Here is a 17,825-nt window from a genome sequence, read left to right as displayed (position 1 = left end):
ACATGCAGCAACCAGAATGCCCACTGAGGGATGACAGGAAGCTCAGGCATTGCCAGGAATGCATCTAAACTCTGCAATACTTGACTGCAAGGCAGGCAGAGAAACTGAGGCACGCCAACCCCAAGTGTCCAACCACTCAGTGCCTACAGACGATGCACAGCTCACCACCCCATTTCAGAATGCCCTGAAGCACAGGAAGCTCCTACCTGGGGTACACACATGTCCTGAATTTGTGCTGGGCACGGGCTCCACGTGCCAGCACACAGGCTCTGGCGGTGCTGCGACTGTAGCCATTTTCATCTGCTGACAAAGCCGGGACTCCTGCTGCTGAAATCCAAGCCCCTCCAAAGGCACTTCAAGCTCTTCTTCCTCTTTAGTAATGAAATATAATTCACAGATTAAGAGACATCCTGATCTCTCTCCTAAGCCTCAATCCTTCTGCTGTCTAACCAACAGGTAGAAAAATCCTTTGAACCCTTGCTCTGTGTCTAAACCAAAACACGATGGAGTGAAATTAAATACTGGCAAGTTAAGATGGCAAAAACAACTTTTTCTTAGTGCCATCAATTCAAACTCTTAAAAAAAGGTAAATGTCATTTAAAAAGCGAGGAAAAAGAATTGAGGTTGATATTTTGTCATCTCTGCACATCTGCAGAAACACAGAGAGCTGAGCATTTCCTTTGGAGCTGTGAGGGCTGGGAGGAAGAGCTGCCACGTGCAGAACAAAATCCATCACCCTTAATGAAGGACCAGCTGTGATCAGTGGGCCCTCTCTGATCTGCAGCCACAGGTACCTGCTGCACTGAGCACTCATTACTGTGAACATCCAATACCAGGGCTAAATCCATTTTTCATGAAACCAACATCAAGTGATACTGAATGCCCACTCCTCACTGATACATCCACTGTAAATACCTCTGTAAATACATCAGCCTAAAATTCTCACCTTCTGCTATTCCAGAACCTGGGATGTCTGCAACTCAGAATCCATGTGTGTCTACAGCCTTGTTATCACATAGCAGCTGTACCTGCTTTTAAACGAGTGCAGTGTAAAACCAGCTTCCTTACACACGGAGCTGCATGTTGTACACAGGAGGAGTCATCTTCACCGACCTGCTGAGACCTGCCAGTGCCCTTGTGGGGCAGGGCAGTGACCCTCTCAAGGCTATTGACACACAAACAAGCTCTTATTCTCTCTTAAAAATGAAGACATTCTTCAAAAAAAAACAAAGGGCTGCCTAGTCTAATTTGAGTCACCTCCTATTTCCACAGGCTAAGGCTGCACAGGCAGCTATCGATTCTCTCTTAAAAATGAAGACATTCTTCAAAAAAAACAAAGGGCTGCCTAGTCTAATTTGAGTCACCTCCTATTTCCACAGGCAGCTATCATGGAGCAGCACATGCAGTGGATAGTCACAGTCTCACTTGCTCTAAAATTCTTTGTATGGCAATGCTCTAAATTAATTTGGGATTTTGACCATGCAACGTCTTAAAAAGGAATACATATTTTAACTTTTCTTCATTGGAAAACTGCTCCCACCCCCTCAAGTGTTGAAAACACTTCTCCATCTCCACCAATATAGAGAAGATCTTGGAATTTACCATGGTAATATTCTCCTGTACAAGAGTTCCCCTTGCAGAAACTGCTTCAGAAAACATCACAGCTTAACAGTCTGATCTACGTGGTTTGAAAGATGCAACTTCTTAAAAGAGTTATAATTTCTATGGTTCTTGAATAACTTGTATGAAAAAAGCTCAGGCTAGCAGGCTGTTCTTTCATCCACTAATTTTCACAGGTAAAGAAAAAGCCCCATCATCCAGACCTGTAGCTGAAGGCTCATATCAGCCTTAGGATAAATGAGATTGCTTGCAGAGAAGTGTCCAATAGCTCTCAAAAAGGAAAGGTCACCCACTACAGCACAGTTCACAGGCAGCTCCTGTTCTGAGCTGTTCCACTCACTATCCAGCACAAAATGGAACAGTCTAATGCAGATGAATGTGCTTCTCATTCTCTGCACTCTCCTGCATATTTCTCTCTGGATACTTAAAAATACAGCCCTGGAAGTAGGAAAATAATACTTGCATCTGTACACGTATTAACAGACCAAATCAGTTGAGAACAACACAGAAGGAAGGGCTTAACTGCAGGAATCTCAAGTAGGAAAATCCCAAAGCATGGTTTCCCTTCTGAAGAAGCAGAGGACAGCTGAAGGATCCCTGGGTCTTGCCTGCCCTTTCCAGCAGCACACAGGGATTTAACCCCACAGTGCCTGGAGCAGCCCCAGGGCAGCACATCCACATTCCATCCCATCCCATGGATCCCACCCCACTGCTGGTGCTGACCACAGGCTGCAGGCTGAACCCAGAGCACTCCCACACTGGCATGGCTACAAGACACTCCACCAAACATTACAACAACATCTGAAGAAAAGCAGGATGAAAATGATGATGATGATTTCAGATTACTCCACAAGACAGAGGAGAAGTCAACTCATTCTTAACTTACTCCATCCCTCCAGAATCACCATCTTAAGTAGGGTAAGTACTAACAGAATCATTCTTATCCACTTATTAACCCAGAATACAAACCAGTAATTAACTTAGCAGGTACAGAACTATACACAAACAAACTGCAAAGCCTACAGCCCTAACTATACTGCTAACTGAGAGCAGTTTTGTATCTACTCTACTACTTAACCACATTAGGGACTTATTAGTTCACAATACAGAGTAAGAGCTCTGATTTGCATTATTATTTAATGACAAAACTCTATTTCTTATGCTGATTACAATATTTGTTTGATTATAAAATGTATCATTGCTTAAACTGATTTGCTGTACTTTATTTTAACTAAATTATGGCCCACTGACAAAAGCTCTTTTAAGTAGTCTAATTCTAGGAAGATGCTACTAGACTGGTATCAGTCTGTGCTCTCTCAAGAGCTATCAGCATTGTCATACACATCTCCACTTCCAGAATATATTTTTTCAAGTTCTGAAGATACAGTTTTACAGTGCAGTAAAATTAGATTTATATTTGAATAAAATATCTGACAGCGATTTTTAATGTAGAAGTGAATGGAAATGAAAGGGCAGGAGTCCAGCACACTGTGCATTTCTATCACTGCACTTCTGGAAACAATATTTGATAACATTCTATTAGAATGTGCCTTTCAGTACAAGAGAAATCAAGAACCACTGCTAATCAATCCCTTGCTGTCAGAGATGTTCAATACAGTCACAGAATTCTATTCCCTGGCTGGATCATACATTTTATTCTTTCAGGACTGTGTAATTTTAATTTTTAAAAAATTTAAATAGCAACAATGTGACCAAGTTAAAAATAAAGTTAATAAACAAAATATTTCTTAGACTTCTTGAAAACAGCAAGAATTGGTTGTTTCGGTGTATATATCATAATTTATACTTTAATGTATTGCATAGATATTTGGTCTTTTTTCATTACAGACAAAAAGATCAAAACAAGGAAGGACAATCAAGAATATACAGTTGGATCTCCTCGTTATTTGTCTAAAACAGATTTCTGAAGAGAATATTTTAACATTTGTTTTGAGGAAGATGCTGTTAAAGCCCTGAACATAATGTCCTAGTTCTTCTAATAAAAACTTTCCCCAGGGAGGTAAAGACTCCACTAACTCGTGAGCCACAATATTCTGCACAAGTGTGAGAACACCAGAATATAAGTGCAGCACATTCTGAAGGTATTCAGAAGCTCAGATTTAATATCAGTTAATAAATCTTTTAGAATTACCCTGTACTTGTACTGTCTTGGCAGGTTTTCAAACATTAGCTCTACAAACCCAGTTTAAAATCACACCAGTTCCTGAAGATACAATTTGCAAGAGACACTTGTCCCCAGGCTGAGGATGGGGCAGGTGCTGTGCTCTGGAGACCCATTTAGCACTCTCACAACACACCACACAGAAATTAAGCACACAGAGAAAAGCACAGATTTGCAATGCACGTCACTATTGATACTGAAAAGTTCCTCTCCAATCGAGCTGCATTACAAGAAATTTTTTTTAGCCTTCCCTTTCCCAACAGCTGCCTAAATACATATAAAATAGTACACGACACAGAAAGAGGGACATCATACCTTTCAACATCTCCCTGCTTTAGTGAGGAAGAAACAATTCAATGCAACAACCTACTCCAGCTTTCCTCTCCAACCTCTTCCCACTTGTTGCCAGGGTAACCAGTGTTTGCAGATGCCTATAGCGGGCGCCTAGGTTCATGACTTCATCACAGTTAATATCCTCTCCCCAGCTCCTCAGCCACAGAATGCACACACACATTCATCCCCTCACTATCAACACGCTGATTACACAACCCTGCAACCGCTTTTATACCGACACCGCTCGCTCCGCTATTCTGCTGTACATAAAAATCAAAAATAACGCCGGCAAAAATAATCACTTGGCAATTTGAAGATGTGGGGAAAGTTTAAAAGCAGTACTGGTGTAAGCAGTAAGCAGCTGCTCCGGTCCCCCTGCACTGAACACTCACTGATTTGATTTCATCGTGCTGTCAGGTATGAGGCATTAACATTATTGTTATAAAACATCTTGCACGGAGTTTGAAAAAACTCTTCAGTCATGCACTAAATCTCTCACATTACAACTGGAGGACAAGCCCAGAAAATGTGACTAGCACCTGGAAAAAACATTTTCCAGTTTCTAACAGAAGCGGTTTGAAGTATTACAGCATAGATACATTAAAGAATACAGGCAACACAGAGTGCATGCACAAAGCACCATCTCATCATGGGAAAGAAGAAGGAGCTGAGCTTTGAACTCCAGGACAAAATATTAACATTATTTCAAAAGAAAATACAAGGAGAAGTGAAGAGACAACAACCTCAAGTGCTTAAATAAAGCACTTGCACCACTTGCCTTCATCCCTCTGCAAAACCCCCTCCCCAGCAGCTCCCTGTGTCAAGACAAAAAACCTAAAAACATGTCAGTAGGATTTAGCTGGTTTGTACTACCTTGCCCTCCAACTGCTGCAAAAGAGTGAGGATTGAATTCTGTGTGCCTCCAGACTCCAGGAAACACTTCTCTTCCTTGTCCCAGTAACAACTGGTTTGCTCTGCACTGGTGGCCACCCACAGCACATAGCTGTTCACAACTCATTTACTGCACAAGGCAGGGAATATTTGATTTTTTTTCCACCCAATGGAAACGTGTCTGATCCTTTGCTCCCTGACATAGTGGGGGAAGTATCTTACCACATTTCCAAGGAATAATACTAATGTGAAAACAATTCACTTTCTCTATTCCATCTGCCCTGCTCTCCAGTGTGCTGGGAAATAATACAGCTTTTTTCCCCACACAGCAGTTGCAAAGGCCATGGAAAGCCTGAATTTGAAGGAGCTCAGAGTTTCCTTATGAGCTGTGCTACTAAGTCAGCAGAAAGACAGCACTGGAACAGGGGTTGGCTCAGCTGAACAGAGTTAAGATGCAGAAATACAGAAACAACAGAGCCTTCAGCCATGAGGTACCACAGCACAGCAGACAGCAAGGCTGTGCTCACCTAGCTCATCACAGCATGTGGCAGGTACACTTGGTAGCCTTGCTTTCTCTAAATTCATCCCAAATATCCTGCTATTAAATTTATTTCTAAAAAAGCACTGCCAAGTGCCTTTAGTGCATGTAGCTGTAGAAAGAAGTATTTGACTTGAAATGCCAAATGCAGGAAATTACATTCAGAGCTGACACACAAAGTCGTATGTTAAAAATTAAGCATTGGAGTAATTTTGGAGGCAAAAAGCTGCAGAACACAAGTTCTACTGGCCCTGAAGGAAAAGAAATTCAAGCAGCCTGGTGAACAGAAGTTTGCAGTGCAATAGCACAGCACAGTGCTATATTTATCACTAGGTCCTGAGCAGGGAGAGTGTACTGTACAACCAAATGAGACATACCCCAAAACTCTTCCTAATGCTAGGTCAGCTGTCACAGAACATTAATGAGACTAAAATTTTAAATGGGTGGCTGCTTTGAAAATGCTTCCTGGAAATAGTCCCTGGCCCATACTAACTCCCAGATCCCTCCAAGAGCCATGCTGGGGCCAGTCTGACAGCAGAATTCCTGTGTCCAAACCATTTCCTGTCCCCACCAGCTGTCCTAGAGGTGCAGAAACCTGGCATGCAGGTGGGTAAAGAAAAACCCTGAAGTTCAGTCCTAACCCTCTCTTTTTTTTTTTTTTTTCAAACATAACTTCATTTTAAAAGAGCAAACAATGGGCCTAGATCAAAAAGACAACAGTTTGATATTCAACAACATCAACTTTCAAACGGCTTTATCAAAACACAGCTAACTGATATTTGTTTAATATCTGGCTCAGCAAGGACATTTCACCTGGAGAGCACCCGTGCACAGAACAGTCACTTGCAGTCTCCTGCTTCTGAAATTTCCTCTATGAGTTGCCTAACAAAAGCTGTGAGAGCTTCCCCTTACCATCAGGATTTCACCCTCCTTTGCCCTGACAGCCAGCTAAGCACAAGGAAATTAGCAAAAGCAGCTGGCAGAAAAATCTCTCAAGTGAATGTAATGACACCCCACAATTTTCTAAGTACTTTGTAAGCAACACAATACCTGTGCAGAGGACTTATAACTACATCTCTCTTCAGTCTGCCTTTGTGCAGGAATATATGTAAATTTTATGCTGCTGACAGCAATCTAAAACTAGTGAAACTGAACCATATTGCAACTGTAAAGCATTGCTGCCATGCTCCTTTACAAAAATCTCCAAAATATGTGTTTCAGTAGTGCAAGACATCCACAGGGCAATGGCTCTCCAGGATTTTCAGGGAGATTTCAGAGTGCACAGGGTTAGAGAGGCTCCTGGAGCACAGACCTGCCCTGGGTGCACTAAACCCTGGCTTCAAACCATCACTCACCTGCCTCTGCTGGGCAGCTGCTGCCCCTGCCCTATTTGTTCTTACTGATCCAACACAGGAACATAAGAATTATGACAGTTTTAATGTCAAAGGATTTTCTGCACTACACTGGATTGAGTAAATAAAACCTCAGGAATGTGAAGTGTAGATATCAGAAACAGACATTAAGTGTACTGAAAAATTCTTGTGGAATGAGTTTGTTTCGACAGGAGGTAAATCAGCACACTTCTACAAAGGGAAGAGGAAGAGCCATGACTGACTGGTACTGTCTGAGCACTGCAAAAACGAATTAAGAAATCATTCACAAACAGGAAACCCCTGCTGACATTCAGCAGCCAAGTTGTTTTCAGAGTGCACCCATTGTGAAAAATAAAAAGCTGCACAAAAAGCATGGATGAGACAAGGGGAAGTGAGAACACCACAGCCAAGGAGGCTGAAGCAGCAAGAGATCAGAGAGTGATGCAGAGCTCACTGGGGGAAGCCTGGCTGACTCCCACTGATGACTCTTCAGTCACTCACAGGCAGGCAGGAGCTTCTACCCCAGCAGTTACAGAAGAGCTTTTAAAGCCTAGGAGAAATCCTAGGTAAAATTTTTAAGCCTTGGGAAACGAGGAAGACAACTGTCAAAAACCAGAACAAGTCAACATTCTCCTCTAGAAACTGAGGAGAAAGTAGTGAAAGTAAGATGCACACAAGTGCCACAAGAAAACAGAGTAGGACAAGACATGATTTAAGAGAGAAGCTTCATGCCAGGTAACTGCAATCTGGAGGTAGCTACCTTGAGGCCACAGGTTCTTGGCCTGCCCAACTTTTCTGTTTCATCTTTTTTTGAGTCATCTGTTGAGAAAACTCTGTGCTCTACAGCACAATTTTGAATTCAACAGAAAAAACAAGGTAAAACACTGACTGCAATTAAGAGAGTTGACTGTTACTATTTATAGTCATTTAAAAAGTACCTGAAAATTTGAATTGAAATGCACAGTTAAAATAAGGTGTGGACAACAGGGCCAAATACTTTTGTGTAAGAAGAAAGTTGTCAAAATACTGAACTACAGGCTGTTAATATCTGTGTCTTTGGAAATCCATGACAAGCAAACTCAGGAGCCACTGAGACCAGTATGAGGTTAAGCTCAACTTCTGATGGCAAAGTACAAGCTTCATTATTTCACCCAGGAACAGGAATTATTTCATCATTATTTCACTCAGGAACAGGAATTATTTCATCATTATTTCACCCAGGAACAGGAATTATTTCATCATTATTTCACCCAGGAACAGGAATTGTGGATGTCCACTGACATCTGGCTATCCAGGAACTGCAAGGAATCCAGGTGGGCCCTTGTGCCATGCACTGTTTTAATACAAGAGATGCTGTCAGTGCAAAATGATGGTTTACATTCTCTGTAGTGATGCCTGAGGAAAACATTCAGTCTCCTCAGTCTTCTGAGAAGCTAAAGTCATGCATCAGCTGCTAAAATAAAGTCAGTTGCAGACTTCTGGGAAAAGATGCTCCTTACACCTCAAAGCTCTCCTATGACTCCAGCACCCAGCTATCCTACAGAGTGAAATGTCACATTCCAACACTACTGAGTGTTATTGAATTCTTAGGATTTCCCACTTCAAAACCCTCTTTACTTGGAACATTTGCCTTTCAAGGATTCTGCAGCTGCCTGCACACACTCAAACAATTTAACTTCATTGCTCTCTGTGCAGTAGTCTGCTCATCTTTCCATGCAACTGTCCTCTCCTGTATTTATTTCTTGTGCTTCTGAAACTCTCAGAGTTCTACAGGCTGAACTATATTTACACCTCTACTTCCCCTCTTGTGCCCATTTCACAAACATCTGAAATTACAGCAGGATATTCCCATGGCTTATGGAGTGCCACTTTTCTGCACAACACAAAGAACAGTCTTCCCTAGCTTTGAATTTTTAAGTTTGGACAGCTTTGTCATGACCTTGCTTTCATAGTGAACTGCTTAGGCCTTAAATGGACAAAAAATTAATAGTGGGGAGTCTTCTATTTGGATTTTAATTCCAACTTGGTAAATACCTGGCTTTAAGCAAAACACAGAACTTGAAATAATTCAAGGTATAAAAAACCTTCTCTTGGTATCAGAACTCAAATGTGAATGTTTTCCTGTTCATTCCTCATAAAAATCATTATTGCAGTAAGGACAGCCAAGAAGAAAATGTCAAGATTTTTCAGCAATTTAGAACCATGTAATACTGCAGCAGTGTGACAGGCTGGAGGGAGTTTACCTTAATTGTCCTATTTTAGCTTCCCCAGAGAAATGTTAGGCTGAGCTAGGAAGGCTAAGAGTCCCAAGCACATTTTCACCCAAAAGCACATTTTCACCCAAATGTAGGAAGGTGTCTTGCTGAAACTGCCACCATCACCCCTCTGCTGCTGGACTCCGTCACCCTGTGCCCTGTACAATTAGTCATGCACCAGACAAAATCTCAAGAAAACATTTACATCAGAAATGAGTGGCATAGCATCAACAATGCTAGGAAAAACAAATCATTTTCCTGGGTGAAATCAAAGAAAATGAGAGCAGCTAATACTCTCTGATGTGTAATACTTCCACACGAATAAGTAGGTACAGGTAGAGGTTATGAGACAAAAAAGTTGGAAACAGTTCACTCAAAAATGGGAGGAGTTTTTACCCAAACAGAACTAAAGGAAGGCAGATGAAAAAAGGTTGTAACAGAATTATAACTAATTCATTTTAAGAGAAGGTGGATATAAAGGTAGGAGAATTAAAAAGAAAAGAGGAAGAAAGGACACAGCAGTAACTGGTGTCTCTCTCAGGCAGAGAAATGACCTGTCAGGTAGGGCTGAGAGCCAGATACAACTCATGCATTCAGCACTGAGCTTTGGAGAGAGAGCCTCTTGATGTTCAGTTTCAGGGGTGTAATTCTGGCAGCTAACCCTTCCATCTCCCTCAACCAAAATGATGTATAGAAAACATCAAAGAAAAATGAACAATATCTAACTCTACAACCTTAACAAAGCCCAGAAAGTCAAAAGATTAAAATAAATGTTCCAATCACTGCGACGTGGCCTGGGGAGTTGCAGAGAGGAAAGCACATCAGAAATGCTCCCGAGTTCTGTTTGAAAACCAGAAGAATGCACGAGTTCTTATCAGCATTGTCATTCCTACACCAGTCTCCTTAGTAAGTCCATAACAGCTTCACAGAGGATTCAGTTTTTCCTCCCCTGTTGTCTAGGCACAAACCCAAATCACTCCCTGCTGAGCAAGCCAGACAAGACATCTTATGACACCAGGCAACTCCATGCTTTTGCTTCCCAAGGACAGTAACAAATGTAATTTACACACAGACTAAGCCATTCCTTCCTCATCACTCCCCTTTCCTCTTTTCCCTTCCCAAGACAATCTCTCCCTGGAATTGTGAAAAAGGAAAATTAGACAATACAACTGCTGATGCTAGATGTTAAATTTCAGTTTTGTTCTGTACTCAGAGATTAGCAAATTGGGAAAACCTATTTCTCCCTAACTTGCTCTTCACTGCTGATGAATTCAGACTGTGCATTCAAGTAACAAGGCTGATTACATAAGGAAGGAATGACATACAAGAAGTATGAAGACAAAAACTTTACAAAGTCACAATTCCAAACTAAGAAAACACCCTGTCTCACAGGCCTGGACACAGTCTCCACTGTATCTTCATGCATCATTTTCCACAACACCTGTTCTATATGTGGCTCATTCATAACTTTATCTGGGCTCCCATGACTTGTCTAAGGCATTTTGTGAGTAGTGCTGGGCCCAGGCTTGTAAACAGATGGAGTGAGCACAGGCAGCAGCAGATGCTTTTTCACACAGTGCTTCTGCTGAGGTTGCAAGGAAGCACAGCCTATGGCAGGTGCTGTGCCACCTTAACATGCACAGTGTCCACAGATATTGCCAACCACCTCTTTGGGCACCCAAGGCAAGTCTGAAATTGGGTCTAATCTTACTTCACTCCCCAAAGTGGATCAGTATTGCCCAGCACAGAGATTTTTTGTCTGCTAATGAGCCAGCCTGCCATGACAGCAAAAAAGCAAATGACAGCATTCTCATTTATTCTTTCCTCATCTAGAAAACTGTATAGGACCAATTAATAATACAGTCATCAACAAATCACACAATCATGTATAGAATAAATAACATTTGTTTGGCTTCTTCAATTCTTTCCTGTGCTCTAACCTGGCACATAACCACACCAGGGCTATAAATAACACATTCCAACATTCTGGTCCTGTCAGATGCTTCTTTTCTGAAATGTGAAACATAATAGTGATGATAAGCTAACTTTCTAGACCATGCAGAATCCTGTTCATCAGTGTTGTGTCTCCACACTCACATATGCTGGGCAGTGAGATGTGCACAGCTAATTATGCTAATCAAGCTCTTCTAAGACAGATGTAGGCTGCTCACCAGTTTATTTTAATTGTAATCACTTTAAAATACCTCAAATCTTTTTAAATGTTAAAAGAAATGGAACCTCAACTCATTGAAGAAAACAAAACAATTTTCATTTTAATGCTGCTAGACACTTCAATTCTCTAAAAGAGATGACTATTTTCAGGCTGCTACTTCATGATTTCACATACAAGTCACATGGAGTGGTCACTCTTTTATCTATCCCATAAATTAAAGTATGGATTACACAGCTCCACTTCAGGACCAAGACAAAAATCTGTGCAGCCTTTTGAACGTGGTGTGGTGATGAGAAAACGGGACAGAATCAGAGCTCAGGCACTACCTCAGCACGTGGAAAGTGATCAGGGGGCCAGAAGGATGTGCCTGGCCGGGACTTACCCCGAGCAGCATCCCCCATGCTGGGGGCAGCCGCAGTGCCCTGGCCCCGGGGCTGCTCCGGCTCCCGCTGCGGCTCCTGCGCGGGCGGCACCGAGCACGCCGAGGAGGAGGAGGACGAAGAGGAAGAGGCTGGTTTGGATTTGGAATGCAGGTCGTTCAGTCTCAGGAGGTTTTCAGGAGTCACAGTGTCTGGATTCACTGGGGTGGGATGCAGTGTGGCTGGTGCTACTGGGAAGAAGCTCTCTCGGTTGTCCTTCGGGTGCTTTGGGGTCGTGGGTGCTTCTCCTGTGGCCTGCACAGAAAAGGAGCAGCAGTGAGGAAAAGTCTGCAAGGCACTGGCTCTGTGCTGCCTGCTTCAGTGACTACTGCAAGAGCACATTTTATGGACAGAAAACACTCTCTTTAAAGTGAATATAATAGAACAATGACTCAATCACTATTCTAAAGAAACCTTTTCTCCTTTATGGATTATTTTTCTGTTCTTTATGGTCTGTTTATCAAACCAGCACTTGAACACTTATTCACATTTACAAAGTTTAATTTAACACATCCCTCACAACATAACATACTTCCCTGAACTCTGTAATTAGGCATGAGTTACAATCTCCTGTAAACAGAAACATATTTCTTTCATTTAAAAATACATTGACAAGTGCTTGACCTGAAAAAAACAGATCTGCACTGCTTTAAGAGACTTTGCAAATTATCACAAGAAATAATTCTTAGTGAATGATGTGAGAAGAAATGGAGAAAATAGAAAAATGTATTCGCTTGTGAAATAAGAGATGAGCATAACTCCAAATCATAAACTCCTGACAAGTGCAGAACTGGTAACGCTGAGCTCCAGCTGAACCAGGCTCAGGAATTTCTGCTGCCTGTGCACAGGTAAGAGAGGCACCAAGAGCAGTGCTCTTCTCCAAAGCCAGTGCTAAAAACTGAATGCAGTGTCATTTATTACATAGACAGAAGGTAGAAGTGGGACATAAATTCACCAAAGAAGGGAATAGAAGTACCCATAAAATGAATATCTTCTCTGTAAATTTTATCAGTAATCAAATAAAGTATTCTTGCTTGTGAGGCCACAGAAAGCATTTATTTTACACTCCTTACAGTCTTCATTTAATGGAGATTTATTGGACCATAAAAGATGCAGTTAGATAGAATTCTCAGATGTTTAATTGTTTGCCTCATACCTTTACCAAGAAAAACCCCCTCATTTTAACCACAGTGATAAGAGTAAGAATGTCTGAAACAGAAACAGGATTCAGCTGTCAAATGTCAAATCAAATTGGACCCTAATGTCCTAGAGACCAAAGATTTATTACAAAGCCAGAAAAGTCAGTAGAATTTCACTGAGAGAACAGAGGAACTTTCAGGTGGAGAAAATGCATACTTAAAATTCAAAGGTAGAGAGCACACAAGTACACTTAAAAAAAGTAATTGGCAGAATGTATTTTTGAAGTTCCTGAACTTGATTAATCAATCTCTAAAAAGCATACAATTAAAACCTGCCAGAGTCTATGTGTACACAAAAAAACCCAAAAAAACCAAACAAACAAACCAAAAAAAACCCCACCAACAGCTACAGTCACAATTGCCACACTGGATAAACAAAAGGTCTATTCTGCCTCTGAAAGCAGCAAGTTTCTGGTGCTTAAAGCATCAGTTCCAAAACTAAAACAAATGGGATCATACAAACCTGAGGGAAATGAAACTGCAGAAGCAAGCCTCCAGCTAAAAGTGAGATCACTTGAGGAAATGTTTTCAGCTGTGATTTAAAGGGAAAGCCCTTCACACCCATGCACTTCATTAACTTGCATAATGGGTGATGTAGAACCTGACATTTCTGTGCTTGTATTGTATCCAGATTTTTTTCTGGAGAAACACACGAAGGTACTGCTTAGGTACATAGATGTTAAAAATGGATCTGCACCTCAGATTTCTACAAAAATGCACAGCTATTTGCAGAGCCAAAAAAAAGGACATTTGGAAAGTAACTCAGCAGTACTGGATGGTATTCAGATGAAAAATTATTAGAGAGAGTGCAACCCCATGGAATAATTGCTGCTGGAAGGGACCTCTGGAGGTCTCTCTGACTTCCCAGTTCCATCAGCTTACTGGGGCCCAGGGCCAGCCCAGTCCAAATTCTGCCAAGGAAGGAGACACAACAGCCTCTCCAGGCCCCTTTCTAGTGTTTTACCACCTTCCCAGTGAACATTTGTTTCCAATCATTTCATCCAAATTTCTCTCGCCGCAACTTTAAATGGTAGCTCTTCTCTGGTTCCTTCCTTTCTGCTGAAAATCACAATTCTATAACTTTATCCTCCATTATTCTTCTCCTCACCAGGATGAAGCATCCCAGCTCTTTTTCCAGAGAACTGAAATATTTTATTTACAAAAAAATAATAAAGCTGAAACAAACATGATGCTTCTGATTCAGGAAAAGCATGACCAAAAATTCTAATGTGTAGTCAAGAAGTACAGCCTTACACAAAAGAAAGCAACACCAAGATTATTGTGTTTATACTTTAAAGGGAATTTTCCAGATGTGACCTGGTGAAGAATTGTCTCAAGCTGCTGTAAACAGACAGGTTCTTTTCAACCCAATGAAACAAAGACTTTGGGAGGAAAACAAAAAAAGTCTCACACTGATTTTGTTTTTTCAAAAAAGGGGATGGGAGGGGAAGAAAAAGGAGAAAGCCCTCTTTAAAATCAGAGTCAAGCACTAAAAAACCCATTGTTTGTTACTGTGCACTCTGCAACTCACAGAGCCTTAAGAAAAGGGATTTAAACCATTTAAACCTGCTTTGTGTGTTTTTACTGCACTCAGGAACTGAAGACCATCCAAAAGCTGTAAGCACAAAGCCCAAATGAGCACCACAGTGAGGCACATGTTCTTTCAAAGATTTTGGGTTTAGTGTAGGGACAAGAATCCCAGCACCTCAGATCAGTAAGTGATGCTGCTCACAAAAGGCAGCTCAGGGAATGTCACTAACTCCATTGCTCACCTTTCATCATCCTGCAGATCTCCAGGAAAACACAGGACCTCCTAACACCCAGCTGAGAGACAAACCCAGAAAAACTCACCACAGCAGCCTGGGATTTACCAGAAGCCTTTTGTTCATCTAGCTCTACTGCTAAACCAGCAGTAAGGCACAATAAAGACTGTTTTCCACAGATAGACAGTAGGAAATGGAGAGGCAGTGACAAACCTTCACCAGTGTTTTATTTGGTTTCTCATCAGAAGATTATTTTTTAGATTTTACTTTGCTGTGGTACTAAGCCAAACTCAGTCAGTTGTGACTCAGAACTTCTCCTTTTCCCCCTCTCCAATTTATCTCACCAGTTCAGTGCCTCTGTTACCACTATTACAGAGTGCCTTTGGCCACCAAGTAGAAATGAGTATTTTCTATCATTTAATGTTACTTACAGAACATGTGAATATAACTGAATTAAGATAAAAACTCTTATCTGGTTTCTTGCTGTCTTTCATTGTAATTACAGGTTCCTCTAGTCAAGACTGGACTTCCTTCTAGATTTAAAAAAAAACCAAAACATGAGGTACTGAAGGGTATGCAGTACTACTTTTGTATTGACTCCTATATCAAAGTCGACTGAAGAAATAGTTAAGGCTTATTATTAATATTCAAATGAGGTGCCATGGATGAGCCACTGCTTCCATAAAGAGCCCAATATCTTAATTCTCTTTAAAAACACATAGCAAAAACTCTTTTTCATTTTAAAGAATGCAAAAAGCTGAAATTGAAATGAATAACTAGGATGGATGCCTGTGTGAATTGTGACTATTTCTGACTTACAAAAGTCAGAAATCAAAATCAGTCCCTTTATTTGTTACACAAATTACAAAACATCAGTCCCTTTATTTGTTAGAACCTTGACTATTTCAGCATACTCCTCAAAGAGTTCATTCAGCTTCACAGAGGTGATGGACAAACCCTTCCCATGATGTAAAAACAAGTAAGGAAAATGCTGGAAATCCAACACTGGGACAGCCTTCCACCAATAAAATTATCAACAAAAGTGCAGAATTTTTTCACAGATGTTACTGGAAAAAATAGCTCCCTACAGTTTCCCAGAGAGGCACTTCAGCAGCAGCTAAAAGAAATCCAGCATTAGATAAAACATGAGAAAAATTTTACTTCGTAGCCTGTGTAGTCATAAACCAGAGAACCTGACCAAGGGCCTGTTTTTACCATTTTGTTCTTAAAAAACACATTTTGAAAAACAAAGAAATCATCCAGCAACCTTCCCACTCCTGCTTTTGGGAGGGCTCACTGCTGTGGCTGTGGGAAAAATTAACAACCAAATGTTCCAGAAAGGGAAAGTGACAGCTTTCCCAACAAAAGTTTCCTAATGAAAGATGCTGGAACTGCAACTGTTACATAACATTTTCTTGTGATTTCTTTTTTTTTTTCAATTACTCCCATGCCTGAGTTTAGCACTCTAGTGGGACTGAAGTCAAAACCCACCTCACACAAAGGTGTTTCTTTTTAAAAGGACATCAGAACATCCCCTGTCACACAAACTGCCTGAACAATATGCTGGCCACATTCCACAGTATTACCACTCCAACTCCTGCTCAATATTGTGTTTTAATTAAATTATGCCTGTCCATTCTTTTTTTTTTTCTCCCCTCAATCTCTCTACAGCAGCATTTGAAAGAAATCTCATTTGGAATTTTCTTCTAGGTGCATCACAAACACCAGCAATATCCATGATCAAGATTCTGAAGAACCTTGTATTTCCCAAGACCACTTATATATATATAAAATAACAAAGGTTTACATACATAAGATTGAACTCCAGCCTAATTAAACCCCCCATTAAACACAAATGCAAGCAGGGGCTCAATGTCCTGCTCTACACAGGCAGCCATATCACAGCAACACTTCCATACACAAAAACATCATTATTGGGCCAAGAGAGACCAGGTAGCAGGATGAAAAACATTAATATACAAAGTAAAAGATAAAAAGTGTCTTTTCTTTCCTTCATGTTCACTTAATGATTGCTTTCTGCAGGAGACAGAAGGAGGAGAGCTGTTAATTATATCAAGAATACACCTCCAGGATAGAGTGAGAGGGGGATGCCATGGCAACTGGCAAATGCAACAGTGAGCAAAATGGTCACCCTTTGGTAGGAGACCATGAAAGAGCTCGTCCTTTTGTCCCCCCCATCCCCACCTCCTCCTTCCCCCTCCTTTCTTGTCATCTTTGCTGCATTAATAAAGCATACAGACAACTCAGGAAAAACAACTTTTTCTGTAAGCAGTCTCTGACGTCTTGATGTGCAGGAAGAAAAGATGAAAATTAGCAGCATGTGGGTGGAACAAAAAGGGGGAGAAAACACATGAGGTAGAAGATGATTATTTTCTAATTATTTAATATTCTCCTAATCTCCTCCCATTCCCAGCAAAGTGTCTTTACAGAAGGCTTTTAGCTGTTTCCTGAAGAGAACAGCTTGGTGGTTTGTTGCTTTGTGGTTTTTTTTTAATGTGAGAATTTGAGAAGAAAACGCTCTAGACACACAAGGCAGTTCAAACAAGTCACTCTCAAGTTTTCTCCTTGAAGAAAAATGCCTGAGAGCCCATGTCACTGCAGTGCTGACTGCATTCCACAGCAGAAGGGGAAAAATCCATGGGAGTGCCCTCTAGCTTCACTCACAGAAGGAAATGCTTTCCTGTTCCAAATGAAATATCACACTCACTGTAAGGTCCCATCACCAGACCCATGCTCCAGAGTCCATCTGAGCTTCTTGTTTGTGTGATTTCAGCACAGCCCTCACAGATCAAACCCACCAACAACCCCAGAAAATTCTTCAGTATGAGGCTGTGGATTCAGACTACTGATCACCAGCCCTGGGAGAAGGTAAAACACTGGGGCAAGAAGAAAACAAGACCCCAGTTACCTGTTCTGGAACTAGAGAAGGGCAGGAAGAACACCTAAACCAGCACCTTTATATTACAGCATTTCTATATAAAACAACGCTTTTCTATGACAGCAGCAGCAAAACTTTCTAAAATCAGGGATCACCCTGGCAGCCTGCCAGGAGCCTGAA

At 41.2% G+C, this 17,825-nt stretch overlaps 1 protein-coding gene across 7 annotated transcripts in view; it reads right to left on the bottom strand.

The window, feature by feature from the left end:
• The window catches only part of CABIN1 (calcineurin binding protein 1), a 109,801-nt gene that overhangs the window by 3,652 nt on the left and 88,324 nt on the right, over positions 1-17,825 (bottom strand). For 6 of the 7 annotated variants that reach the window (XM_041488720.1, XM_041488725.1, XM_041488722.1 and 3 more), the window contains 2 exons: positions 11,748-12,039; positions 207-371 (listed from right to left, as the gene is read on the bottom strand). In XM_041488720.1, the coding sequence (XP_041344654.1) occupies positions 207-371; positions 11,748-12,039 (457 nt within the window). The remainder of the gene's footprint in view (positions 1-206; positions 372-11,747; positions 12,040-17,825) is intronic. The other variant, XM_041488726.1, reaches the window with a different exon arrangement.

This window comes from Pyrgilauda ruficollis, unplaced genomic scaffold (genome assembly GCF_017590135.1).
Source record: "Pyrgilauda ruficollis isolate IOZ18807 unplaced genomic scaffold, ASM1759013v1 scaffold9, whole genome shotgun sequence".
NCBI lineage: Eukaryota > Metazoa > Chordata > Aves > Passeriformes > Passeridae > Pyrgilauda > Pyrgilauda ruficollis.
Note: the sequence above shows the minus strand (reverse complement) of the source record. Positions and strands in the feature narration are given on the sequence as shown.